The 13,578-nt window shown below is 44.1% G+C and overlaps 1 protein-coding gene across 6 annotated transcripts in view; it reads left to right on the plus strand.

Moving 5' to 3' along the window:
- The first annotated feature begins 2,619 nt into the window (after window positions 1–2,619).
- sema4d (sema domain, immunoglobulin domain (Ig), transmembrane domain (TM) and short cytoplasmic domain, (semaphorin) 4D) overlaps window positions 2,620–13,578 on the plus strand; it is a 36,718-nt gene continuing 25,759 nt past the window's right edge. For 3 of the 6 annotated variants that reach the window (XM_031860010.1, XM_031860009.1, XM_031860006.1), the window contains exons 1-2: window positions 2,620–2,763; window positions 10,757–10,874. In XM_031860010.1, the coding sequence (XP_031715870.1) occupies window positions 10,837–10,874 (38 nt within the window). In that variant the 5' untranslated portion in view covers window positions 2,620–2,763; window positions 10,757–10,836. Of the gene's footprint in view, window positions 2,764–6,912; window positions 7,345–10,756; window positions 10,875–13,578 lie in introns of those variants that run through there. The other 3 variants (XM_031860011.1, XM_031860008.1, XM_031860007.1) reach the window with 2 other exon arrangements.

A 13,578-nucleotide genomic window follows, 5' to 3' on the forward strand; every position in this document is an offset into this window, starting at 1 on the left:
ACTGCGGATTCTCAAACATTGCAAAGCGGCATTAGTAGTAAAAATAAAATAAAAAAATAAGCTGTACCTGGCCTCCATGGTGTTTGGCAGAACTAACATTTTCATTATAACTAAAACTAGGGACATCTGTCTGCGCATGCGCAACATACATGCATTTCCACGCCGAGGCAATGGTTCATTCAATATTAAGATGTCATCTTTGATATTTGCCACTAGATGGTGCTGCTCCACTACAATGGTGATAGTCGGACTGTAACGCATTATTGCAAAATGTTATTTCCTAAAGTTTACCTGACCAGAGTTTAGATATTACATATTATTGGTTTAGGGAAATATGTGGGCTAATAAACTTAAGTATAAAGTGCACCAAACGTCTGTATGTTTGTCCCAGAACTGACTGATTATAACAGACCTCACTCCTTCAGAAATATATATTGAGAGTATTTTAAAACTTAAGCTTTGCAAGATCTTGTATTAAAAGTTATAGGGGGCAATGTTCCATTTTAAACTCCTGAGTTTACAGCATATCGGACCAGTGGCCCTGACCTCTGACACTTGTGGTGTTGATTCTCTCCCGTACCAGTCGACACACATGCACTCCCCCTCTTGACTGATCTCAGACCAGCGCTGGCCCTTCCAGTGTTCTGAATAATTGTGGTCTGCCTTGTAGCATGGATACACCAGCGAGGGACTCTAAATATATCCAACTGGTGTGTCTGAAGAGTTCAGGCATGAAGATCATATACTTACACTGGAAATCAACACCTTAACTCTAATACACTCATCTATTGTGTGTATGTGTGGGGGAGACTTTCTGTTCCTGTTAAATTTACATTTTGGGCATTTATCAGATATTCTTATCTACAGGAGCATTAAAATAAGCCTCGCTGTGTGGTGCCTTTGTGTCTGTCGGTTCCTATTTCTTTAACATATAAACTAAGCATTAAAATGTCCTTCTTGTGCAGAGTGATAGTAAATTAACCATTGACAAGTTGAATTTGGGGGGCAGACAATACAAGAAAGACCTACGTATGGAAATCTGATAAGTACATTATGTCTTTAAAAATGCAGATCTGTCTAAGTGGTGACAAATCATTTGAGCAGCAGTATTACATTTGGGTTTCAGCACACATTCCTCGGTCACCTGTTTTCTCTTAGCAGCACATGTCAGAGAGTGAGTGAAGATAAACCCAGCTGCTTTACGTATTCATTTCAGGCAGCACTTACCATCCCCTTTTAACTCCAGCCAGCCTTCAACCCCGAGCTCTCAAATCACCAGGGGCTGATATGAAAATAAACAATTTGTAGTATAGCGGATGATGCCTGGGAGTATTGGCATACTTAAGGACATGGCAAAAGAAAAGGGACATTGTAGACTTATTGCAGCTCAACTGAGCAGGTATATTTTCAACATTTGTTATTCAGAGAACCCACAAAGCAGCCACAGAGGTAGACTGGGACGCCGTTCTATCTTCCACCAGCAGCAATCTGTCTACTCAAAGATGGTATTGTATTCAGCCTGCAGTGCCATGGAAAGCCCCTCTCCCTCCTCCTCTGCCCTGCACAATGACACAAGGGTCAGCCTGTCTTTCCTCCACTGTGTTTTTGATTCACTTCTCCTCTAGGAAAATGTTGTGCAACCTTTGACCTCCAACTGTGACCCTTTTAACCCACTGGTCCATCTACAGAGTCCCCTCAGCCAAGGTTTAAGGTAACCACAGAGGACATGACCTGTCTGGAAATGTGTGGGATTTGAGAGAGAGCGAATCAAATTAAAAGGGATTAGTATTCTCCACCTAAATTACATACCTGTAAAAAAGAAGCCATTGAAAAAGACCTGCATTCAAAATGTACAAAAGTAGGGAGGAGTTAGAGCTCATTTTAACTTACTACGTATATTGTACGTGTATAACTTTCTTTTATATGATGATTTTAATGTAAAGTGTCTCTGAGAATTATGAAAAGCGCTTAATAAATAAAATGTATTTTATTATAATTCTACAGAATAAAATAATATTACTTTTTACTTTCCCTCTTGCAGAAGTATACTCAGATATTTTACTTAAGTAGTGAAATATATTGAAGTAGAAGTATCGTTAAAGTAGTGAATGTTGAAAATAGAAATTGAAGTACTTCAATGCAATCCTGAGGTACTTGTACTTTACTTATGCATTTTCATTTTGTCTGTTATAAACTTCCACTCCACCACAATTCAGAGGCAAATATTTTACTTTTAAGTGCACTGCATTCATTTGACAACCTAAATGAATTCAGATTAATACAAATTAATGTATATATTATGATGTAATATCATAGATTAGATTATCCCTTTATTAGATGCAACATTAAAGTGATGAACACAATCAATGCATCATTAATTCAAGTCCAATATTATGACATGTCATTCTGGTTAATGAGTATTTTTTAATTGCATTTTGATGCTAATACTTCTGTACTGTAAACTTTTGAATGCAGGACCTTTACTTGTAACATAGCATTTTTTAACAATACTTTTGCTTATCTTCAGAGTGTTTCTTCGACCACTAGGTCTCTCTGTCACCACCTCCCCCCCCCCCCCCCCCCCCCCCCGCACCCTCCCCGTCTGTTGATATCGCAGCCCGGAGAGGTTTGAATCCAGTATCTGGCCCCTAAGCCGCCATGCTGAACTGAGAGAGAGAGAGACCAACCAAACTTTGTCACGCTGCGACTGCACCGACGCTCATCTCCGTACACACCGGGACGAAGAGGAGAAACTTCCCCGCGGTGAGTAGCAACACGGTGCACAGTTTGGTGAGAGCTAAGCTAAGCTGCGTCAGGACTTTTCAAATTGTAAAAGTTAATTCAGTCGTGTTCGTGCGTGCCGTCGCCGCCGCCTCCAAGCTCAGCTGCACTTGTTGCAGTGTGACCGAAAACCCCCACTGAGACACAAAAGAAGAAAACTACAGCCTTTTATCTCTAATTATTTTTAGTTAAGTGTTTTTTTTGGCGCATGAAACTTTGAAAATACCCTCACCGCGACCGTTTTCAAAGCCGAACTGCGGAAAAAGAAAGAGACGTTTAACGGACGACTTGCTGCGCTAAACCACGCAGTCGCTGTCACCGTCCTTGAAGCGCAAAATACCTCCTGAATCTAATATTACGTGTTCACCAGCCGTGCTCACGCAATTCTTTTTAAAGATTAAACTCCCCTTGCACTTTCAAAATGCCATTCTGGCAGCCGGAGGTCATTCAGGGGGTTCTCTACCCCTTGGCATGCATAAATCAAGGGGGGGCTCTTTCACTGCAACAACAAAAGACTTTTTTTTTTTTTATTGACACCACTGAGGCATGCATATCCACGTTACCACAGTTTATATGAAGACTGGCTCTAGTTGGAGCGTCAGACCCAACGAATACCTGCAGCGTTGCACTGTTGAGTCTCTCTTGTGCCAAGACAGGAGGGCAGTCCGGTGCAGCTGTGGCTCATCAGTGGATGATCATAAACCTTTCACCTGCATGCATGTCTGGCTGTGTGGGCCGGAGGGAGTAGTAAGAAGTGGTGGAGCTGCTTTCTGTCTCACCTTTTGCCCTCCGGCCTGGCTAACCGAAGTCCCGTGACTCTCCTGGCTCAAACTACACCATCATCATCCTCCTCTTGACCTTCTTCGGCCCTACAATCACTTCAGATTAGGCCTGAAACTATCAGTTAATGAGTTTATTGACAGAGAAGGAAGGCGTTGGACGATTGCAGTTTCTCAAATGTAAAGGTTGGCTGCTTTCCGTCTCTTTACATTACAATAAACTGAACATTTTTGGGCGGTGGGTCTTTTTGCGGATGTCACCACAGAAGAAAAATCTGCAAATGACTCGATAATGAAAGTGATCTTTCGTTGCAGCCCTATTCCTGATTTGTCCCACACGCTCTTTAACATTGCACATAGGCTCATGGGAAATGAATGAATGCTCCTCATTTAAGAGCAAAGAAACGCCCCTCACATTAAGTACAGGCTTACATTGCATAAGCACTGTGGAATTTTAAAACATGCCAGCTATTTAGTTCCCCCTTTTTAAAAAAAAAAAAAAAAAATACTGCTTCGTCAGTGACATCAACCGCCCCGCGTCTCCCTCCTCTTCGCTCAGCGTTTTCATCACATTGCACGGGGTATGACATCCCTCCCCTCAAGGCCTCAATAATTTTGCCTTCTGCCTCATCGAGTTTGACTCCACAGGTCTTTTTTCCGGGTCGTATCAGGCATCGGGGCAGCCTCCCGGATATTGTCAATACGAGGGGGCTGGCTGGCGCTTCGGTGGCACCCGGGCAAGCCAGAATCATGTCAGCCGGAGCCTCGGGGGGGGCCGGGGCCGGGCCGGAGAACTAGCCAGAACAGGATATTGCTGTGTGATCATTCACCAGCAGCAGACAAATCATTAAACCACTTGGCTGCGTGCCGCTGAGAGGCTCGGGCAGTTCTGTCTGTAACACTGACTTTCCCCTCGGGTTAGAGGTTGTGTTTGCATTGTACGGTTTTCATTCGCTCTTGGAGTGGCCATCGGAAGGAAGGTTAAACATGGTAGCTGTATTATTTTGTGTGAAAATAACTGTAGACTTTCTTTCTAGACTTGTAGACTTTCCATTACCTGCTTTTTATGAGGTGATCTTTGCACACGTGTTGCTTTCCCAGGACTTCCCATTTCAGGAAAGCTAATTTGTCTTCTTTGATTTCTTTAAAATTCTATTAGTGGAGAAACTGAACTCTCTTTGTCTTTTTCCCACATTCATTGGAGGCACAGGAGTCACATGTGCTAAATGCAATTACTCGGAGCGCTCTTGCTTGTTAATTATGACCCCTTATAAGCAAGCAAACCTGTCTTAAGTGTCCTTTTTTAAAAATTTTTTTATCAATAATCAATTTAAAATGGGTGGGAAAGGGGAACTGCTTGGCTGAAAGAGAGCTTTGTTTTAAAGTTGAACTTTGTGCCGAAATGGCACTCGTTTTGGACGTCGGGGGTTATTTACTTGGATGCCTTTTTTGGTTTTCAGAACGGGTCCTGGCTGTTTGTCAAATTTCTCTCTGGGAGCATTGAAATTGCTTCTCACTGGAGCGCATCCAGTGTTGCATATAGGAGCTCGCGTTAAGCACACATACTGCTTTTTTTTTTTTTGTGTTACTCTTCAGATCCAAATGCAATTATTCGACCACCTCAAAAGAGACTTTTTATAAGGAGACATCATGTTTCTTCACACACCCAGAGTGACTGACTGTCAGGTAATTGAATAAACTCCTAATGGATTAGAGAGTGACCATTCATGAGCCGTCAGAGGCTTTCTTCTCGTACCCCCCCTCTGCTGGGTTTGGTCGTCAGCCAGTCTCCTTTGCCGGAAAAAGGCTGAAATACCTGCAAATGGCGTGGGCAGTAACTCTTCACCTCCTGCTGTGGAGGTCACTGTAAAAGGTAATATGTCATTGTTCCCTCCTGCTCATTAGCAATTTAAACCTAAGGAAGCTGCTGGCAGTCGAGTCAGCAAATTCAAAATCCTCCGCGCTGCGTGCTGAAAGATGCACACGACAGCGGTTGTGTCCTTTCCGGGGAAACAAGGTGGGCGATTTTTCGATGCATGTCTTGCAGCAGCCTCATTGATTTGGTGCTGCAGGAGTTAAAGGGTAGAGGTCAGGGGGCCAGTCTGTGGTGCTTGGATGTTGAGGTGCGCTGGCTCAGTGTAGCAGACATCGGGGACAACCCCCCCCCCCCCCCCACCTCCTTTTGAAACACACACACACACACCTCCCCCTGCCACACCCTAGTACCCCCAACACCCTCAGGCTGGAATAATTTCCTATTGGCAAAGAAAGACGCAGCAGACAGTGGCATGTGTAGGCGCTTCACGTGTGTGTTGCTGGCCATGCATAATGTATCGCTGCATTCCAGAGATGTCTCAGCAAAATTGTCTCATGATTTGAAGGACGGTTTTCAAATCAGCTGATACAAAGACAAACACTGGACGTTAAGCTCGGTTTCCTGTTTTTCTCCGGTTTGCGTGTTTGGATAACAATAAAAAAAAAAAGGTGAGGAACAGTCCACGCCCTGCAGGGCTCAAGTCGCTTTGATTCTTTTCAAAGGACAAAAGTAGTTCTTGTATTCGCAGCAGTCGTCTATTTATTTGTAAAGGCTGCCAATAACTGCAGTGATGAAAACTGCATAGTGAAGATTCCCAAGATGCATCACCCTGAACTATGACGGCTTAGGCTGAGTGCAGGAAGCTTACTGATGCGTTGCTGCAGCGCTATTTATCGGCTCACTTTATGTTTTGAAAAGGTTCCCAGAGAGCAGGGAGCTGGAAGGGAATGGAGCAGGGAGCTGGACATACAGTACATTCTGCTGCTGAGGAGGAGGAGGAGGAGGAGGAGGAGGAAGAGGAGGACAGCGCTGTGTGACGCAGCTGAATGGGAGAGGGTGCTCTCCGAGTTTGTGCAACTTTCAGCAGCATTTGTTAACAGGAGGTAGTTTTGCATCGAGGGGGTGATGCACGGCAGACACTTCATTTGCAGTCAGCAGATTATCAGCTTCCCTTATTGTTTGATTTGTTGAGTGTTTGCATCGTGAGAAATAAGACCTGAGGATGCAAACTGTCTTAACAGTTTAACTGTGCGTGTGTGTTGCCGGTTTATTAGGCACAGCTGGGTAAAACTAATGCAACAGCCATGAAATGAATCATCCTGTGATCATCTTAATTTGCGTTGAAATTGTATCAGACTGCATTCACTCGGGGCTAAATACAGTGCTGAGAGAGGGCAGCAGCTGGACCTGTAGTCCCCATTGACAAAAAAAATAAATCCCCACAACAATAGACACTACCCTAACCTCGGCCCCCTCCCCCGTCTTCCCTTCTCTCACCCGCCACCCCCAAGTTCCCCCTCCCCCCCTCCTCAGCAATTGTGTGCATTGACGCTTTCCAGAGGCTCGATCTCTGCGCTGTCGCTCTCCACTGGCGAGCAGCGCTTCGCTGCGGTGACAGAGGAAAGGCAAACCAGACGACAACAGTCTGCCGCTGACATGCGTTAAAGTGAAACAGCCCTTTAATGCAAGCACCATCTCTCCACCCGTTGCAGCCTCTTGTGCTCTTTTTTTTTGGTGTGTGTTTATTGTGCAAGAGAGAGAGAGGCAGGGGGAGACCAAAGGAGGGAGTGTGTGAGGGAGAGAGAGGACTAGAGAGGGAGGCGGTGCTGGATGATCATATTCTATTTTCTTTTTCGTCTGTCATGCAAACCCATGCAGACTTTCCCCGTAATCACGGTGTGACCGAGCCGGTGTGTGGAAGAGCCTCGCTTTCTCTCCGCCTGCAGGATCGTCGCTCTCAGACTTCTGGTAAGATTCACGTCGAGTGTGTTGACTGCTGGCGTCTCACGGTGTCAACACCTTGTTCCTCTGCCATAGCAACCAGAAATGTTTTTATGCTCAGTATGCGCAGTGCGAGGAGTCTCCAGTACAGTTGATGCTATTTTTACCCAATTCGCATTTGGGAGGTAAATAATTCAGCGTTGTGGTTGATGGCACGTTTTTCATGATGCAGTGAGTGGGGACTCTGCTGTGTCTTTGAAGACCCTCACGGTTCACTGAGATTAGCCTCTCTTTCATGAGTGTGATTTGGCATGTTTAAAGAAGAGTAAAGAGCAGTATTGTCATTCTTTTTTTTCTTTTTTTTACTGTTGTCTATTGTTTTGTTTACAGTAAAGCTGGGCAAACTCTGTATGGATTTGGCCTGAATTGGTTTCCCCTGAATGATTTTAGATTGGTTGTTGTTCAGCGTGCAGTTGGAGGATCACAACGCTTGATTAACGATCCGATGGACGCCTGGCATGTCTGAAATTCTGGTTGGCTGTCTCTCAGTTTGAACTGTTCCCTCATGGCCGCTGTCAAAATATTGGTTCCGAACTGCAGTGAGCTTGTTTTTCTATTGTTTTACGTGTCGTGGCTCAAACTATATTCTCTAGACTGCTGTGATATTAAACACATCTGGAGCTCCACATCATTTTTTTTATTCTAATAGAATTGTACAAAGTAACGCTTTTCTCTCTTTTGTCAACATTGAGGATGCAGCCATCTTGTTTTTAATGAACTTTATTGCAATTGTCACTAAACAAACCCAACCAGGGGTTCTGTGCCTACGCTCGGTGAGATCGGCCAAGTCGTGGCAGCTCGATTGATCCGTACAGTGTGAGCGTAACAGTCGCAGGTTCTGGCTGTGCACAAAGGCTGATGAAAATGTGTAGAGTAAGTTAACGTAACGTACAAGCCCAGCTTTAGATGTGGAAACAGTTTGTCTTCCACTGGCTGGCTGTTGTCAGGATTTATAAATCTCCCTCCAGAGGGGAAAGAGTGGCATCGTCTCCCACAGCTTTCACATTTGACATTTTCCTTTTCCTATCTCTAAGTCTTTCACTGGGCATCGCATCGCTTGGAAAAAGATTTAATTGTTTGTGAGTGTTGGGCTCGGGTACATCAAAGCTAGCTAACAGGTCTTTTCAAGTGCTATCACTCCACTTCAAAGAGCGCTGTTCTTCTGGCTCCAGTGCATCGCTATCTCAGCCATGCACCGGTAGAAACCATTCCGCCCCTTCACTTGACCTTTCGTTAAACCACCAGCTGCAGATTTCTTGCAGCACAGTCTGACTGTTCTTTATTGTTCAGCGTATCCAGCACTGCATCATTGTTTGCGTGAGAAGGCAGGAGTTTAATTGTGGGCTTTTGGTTAAGGAACTCCTGGCTTTGCAGGAAAACACTGCATACATCGTCACAACAGCATGCACAGGTGAGCATGGGACAGTTTTCATACAAAGCTCTCATTCTTGGGTGGATTGCCACACTGTGCAAAAGCATGGACTCCTGCATATTTCAACAATTCTGTAATGTGAAGAAAAATGTCATTTGGAAATTGATTTTTTTTTTGTGCTTCTTGAGAGAAAAATGCTGCGACATTTTATCCATAACCTTCTGGTGGAGCCTCATTTTATAACTCGGAAAATAATTTTAAAACATGCTATCACCCCAATTCATTGAGATTTCACCCAAAATGTCCAAATTCCTCCGAAGGTAACTGCGATGTTGGCGTCTGCGCTTCTGAAAAAGTTTCCCATAAGCACACAGTGGCCCGAGGAGACCAGAGGAAATGGAACTTAATCGATTACTTGGGTGTATACAGCTAATGCCCGTTTCTGCACCGAAGAAAGACGCATAAAGATAGGTTAATTGAGCTGCCATTAGACAGTAAAAATAAGAGAGACACAGACATGACAGGTAAGCAGAGCATTAGAAAGGAGAGTTCAGGGGTGATGGAGGATGGAAAAGTTGAAAGGAAGGCACAACAGCCTCTTGAGCGAAGATCCTCGCATTAGACTGGACTGGACTGCCACTGGCTGGCTCTGAGGCCGCTGGCTGTCTGTCTGATGGGATTGGGTGGGGTTTACCCTCACGCTTCTGTCTCCCTGCAGTCGTAGCTGACAGCCATAAAACCGTTAAGTCGTCTTTGGTTAATCAGTGTTGTATTATTAACTGAAAGACATATTTCGGAGGTAAAACACGATTTAAAAGCTTTCCTTTTCTGCTCCAGGGTCTATTACGTGTACTCGACTGTCTGTGAATTGGTATCGAACCTTTATCTGCTTATGGAGCCTAAATCCCACTCTGTCACCTCGCAATCTGTGTTATGCCAGTTGCGTTGACACATAACCGGATCTAATCTATGAATCTAATAGTGCCGCTATCGTAATCTTTTAAAGGCAGATAAGCTGAAGAGCTAATGCCGGGGGGGTTTGGAGGCTGCTCGTCAGCCAGAATGCCGGCAGTAAGCAGCTGCTCATTTATGTGCATTCCCAAATAGGCATCATTAGCAGAGGTGTGTTTTACCGATTTTAGTTTTTAAAGTCATGGCATTTGTGACACCCTCTTTTATCAGTGATGATTTATGGATTATGCAAGCTTTGATGCTGGATGATGAAAACTCTCACCGTTGCTCCTCAAGTCCCACAACACATTCTTCATGTGCGATCGGATTCGTACTGTTCGCTCTCCGCCCAGAAGGGTTTCTCGGTGCTCTCTATTTATGCTAGCTGGCTGGTCGGCTGCCTCGGTAACTATGGTGACTGTACCCCCCCCCCCCCCCCCTAGAAAGTTGAAGAGACCCGGACTCGCCGGGCTAATTGTGAGCAAGTGAAGCATGTCTGCAAAGTTAGCTGCAGCCCGGCCTGGACGATGGCCGGCTCGGGGGATTTCTTTTGTCCTCTTCTGGTTGTCACAGACGTGCGGTAACCATCACATCAGAGGTGATTTACTTGTTTTTTAAGTGTTTGTTTCTCATCGGAGAGCGTTGAATCATCTAGGAACTTGACCTACATACAAAATAGTAAAATCATGTGCATAAATAATCAAAAAAAAACTAAAACTTCTACTAATATGGGGCAAATTATGTTGCACTCTAATTATGTGTTTTTAACCATAATTACAGGATAATCCACAACTATTATAATAAGTAGAATCTTTAGCATTTTAACGTTTAACTGAATCTCTTTGGGTTTTAGGCTGTTGGTTGAATAAAACAAGCTGTTTTAAATCCATCACCTTATGCTGTGAGGAGTATTTTTCACTATTTGCTGACATTTTATGGAACAATGAATGGATGATGAAACTCAAGTCATGTTCCATTAGTTCAGGATATAATGTGTCCACTGTAGGTTTGAGTGAGTGATTTGACTCTTTCGTTGCTCTCCCTCTTCTCTTGCAGACTGGTGTTGTGACATTTTTTTCCTGTCCTCTCCCTCGAACCATTTCCCACTGTGTGAAGGAAAGTGAAAAGGAGTATTAATGAATCAGTATTCGCCAGCCGACGCCATGACAGACAAGTAGGTGGTTTATCTTATTTTTTTAATTCAAAGGTGTGTTTGTGTTGCGTTCGTGCAAAGAGCCCACTGTGCTCCCTCTGTGGCCCTTTTGTGTGGTGTGAAGTAAGAAGATGATGTTGTCTCTTGTGAACACACTTCTCTCGCTCTGCACACGATTGTCTCCTGGAAGTGTTCTGTGAGAGTGTGTTTTGTACAGCGGTGGAGGAGGATAGGGGTTCTGGTAGCACAGAGAGAAGTGTGTTGTGTTGGGGGGGTGTATAAAGACAGTCTGTTTTGCCTCTGAAGACGTATGACATTTGCATCAGGGCTGATTTGCATTCTTGCTCACTGTGCTGGTATCGTCATTTAAAGGGTTTTGAGCCTTTGTCGTGGTGCCTCTTCCTTTGCTCCTTCTCTGTATTCTTCACCTTCTTTTTTTTCGTGGTTCTTTCTCGCCCCTTTTCATTTGGACTCGTTCTCTACGCTCCCTATCTCTTTTTGTCTCTTTTGTTAAAGTTCGCCTTTGTCTCTCGGTTCGGCGTTTGTTTGGATTTGATCTAACTTGGAGGACGGAGAATTTGGGGCGCAGTAAGCAAAATAATCTGCTGTCGGCGTTCATAATAAGCGGAATAAGTGGTGCAGACCGGTCAGCTGAAAGGGATAGGCAGCAAACAAGGCCAGGCCTATTATGTGCCCGAGTTCCAGAACATGGACGGGGCAGTTTGAAAATCATAGTTTGACCTGTAACGAAACAGAAGAAACGGGTTGTTTGCAGACACTTTGATGAATAATGGTGATAATGTATGCTTTTGCAGGACTTTGCCGAGAGGCAGAGGAGGTGTATGTAAATACATACATTAAAATTGTGTGCATGGTTACATGGTTGTGTGCACTTAGTCAACCTCCAGCATCTCTCCACTTATTACTAATGCACCTGTTTACCCTTTTGATAGAGAGAGAGAGAAGGGGGGGAGGTCTGGTGACTCACTCAGTCTTTTTATGAAACAGGCCTCAGGGTAGTTCCCCTGGCTAACACCAGCACAATATAATGTCTGTATAAAATATTGTGCATCTTTTTGTAGAGCTGGATAATGCTATATTTGCTCAGAGGGGAATTTCTCTTGCAAATTAGAAGGTTGTACCACTTTTTTTTTTTTTTTTTTTTTAAAAGGATGCCTTTTTGCCGAACCAGAAGTCTAGGCTTGGAAGTGTTTAAGTGTTTTGGATGCAACATAAAAGGCAAACAAGAAAAAACATATGTTCTTGGAAGCTTTATTTTGAAAGCAGGATGCAGCAGTATTTTTTTAATAAGCCTCTGCTGGACCGAAGTGAAGTGAAGGTTGGGAGTTTCAAAGTAAGTGATGATGTTGTTGACAAGCTGTCCCGCTGGATGAAAGGTATCTGAGCAACCAGAAAGGGGGTGGCAGTCTGTGCTCGATGCTAGGCCATGTTGTAGGATGATTGTTCTTCGAGAAAGAATGATAAATGTTACGCCAAAAGGAAGTGAGGGGAAAAGTTGGAGGACGTGCCCCCCGACGGTGATGGCGAACAAAGCCTCCCTCAACATGGGACTACTTAAGATTCATACAAAGGCAAAGAAGACAGCTATTTATTTTCTCTCTAACACACACACACACACACACACAGATGCCTCCCTTTTTTTCTCTAGCTCACTCATGAACAAACATTTACACATAGCGGGATATCAGTGAACATTCCTGCAGATGTATGCATTCCAATCAGCATTCCCAGATACCCACTAGCCTGCAGACACATCTCGAACAAGCGGAATACTTTGCATTCAAAGATGTCCATCATTTTGCACAACCTTCACATTCGTTTCGTAGTATTAAGATTTGCGTCTGTGTTGTCCATGATGCAGATGTGACTTTTGATTCTGGAGCTGCAAATATGCTCTCTCATTCTCAAAAATGAACATGTTTCAATTACAGGACATTTTTTAAGTTCAGCCTCCTTTGGTACCAGGATGCTGTGGGATGAGGAAAAGTTTCTAAAGCCAGATTTTCTCCGTAGTGCTTGTAGATGGGGATTCATTCTGTTGAAATTCAAGCCTGCGTTAATCCTCTTCAACACACTGCTTTTTGTGTGTGTGTGTGTGTGTGTGTGCACATGTGCGAGAGTCCGTGCACCCTCCATCCAGGATTTTAATGAACTGGCATTTCCCCCAGTTGTTCTGTTTTCTTGCTTCTTTCAGAGGGATCTGCACCAGGGTTCCCTGTATGGCATCATGTATGAAAGAAGATGACCAAATGCACAGTCAGAATGTAGTCGTATGAAAGTCTGCCACTTTTGTCTAAAAGACATTTCTACACATGAGCTGTGGACTGTAGCTAAGTTCTTTAGGGAAAAACAGAAGCAAGAGGAAAAATACGTTCCTTTAGCCCTCGAGCCATTCTCGTGTGTCTTTATGCAACGATTCCATTCTTGTTTTCCATTTGGAGAATCCTCCTCCTACTCACTTCTCCTCGTTCTTCTCTTTGTCCTCAACCACTGTATGAATTTTCACGCTTGAATATCCTCTCTCATAGCAAACCCTGTTTTCTCTCTCTGTCCCTCTCATTTTCCTTCCCTCCCCCACCTGTGGTGGTGTACGCTGACAGCCCTGTCAGAGACTTGGGATGTTTATAGACGGACAGTAAGGATGGCTGCACAGATGAGTGTGTGTGTGTGTGTGTGTGTGTGTGTGTGTGTGTGTGTGTGTGTG

The sequence above is a fragment of the Anarrhichthys ocellatus genome, unplaced genomic scaffold, assembly GCF_004355925.1.
Source record: "Anarrhichthys ocellatus isolate YVR2014 unplaced genomic scaffold, GSC_Weel_1.0 scaffold23, whole genome shotgun sequence".
Taxonomy (NCBI): Eukaryota; Metazoa; Chordata; class Actinopteri; order Perciformes; family Anarhichadidae; genus Anarrhichthys; species Anarrhichthys ocellatus.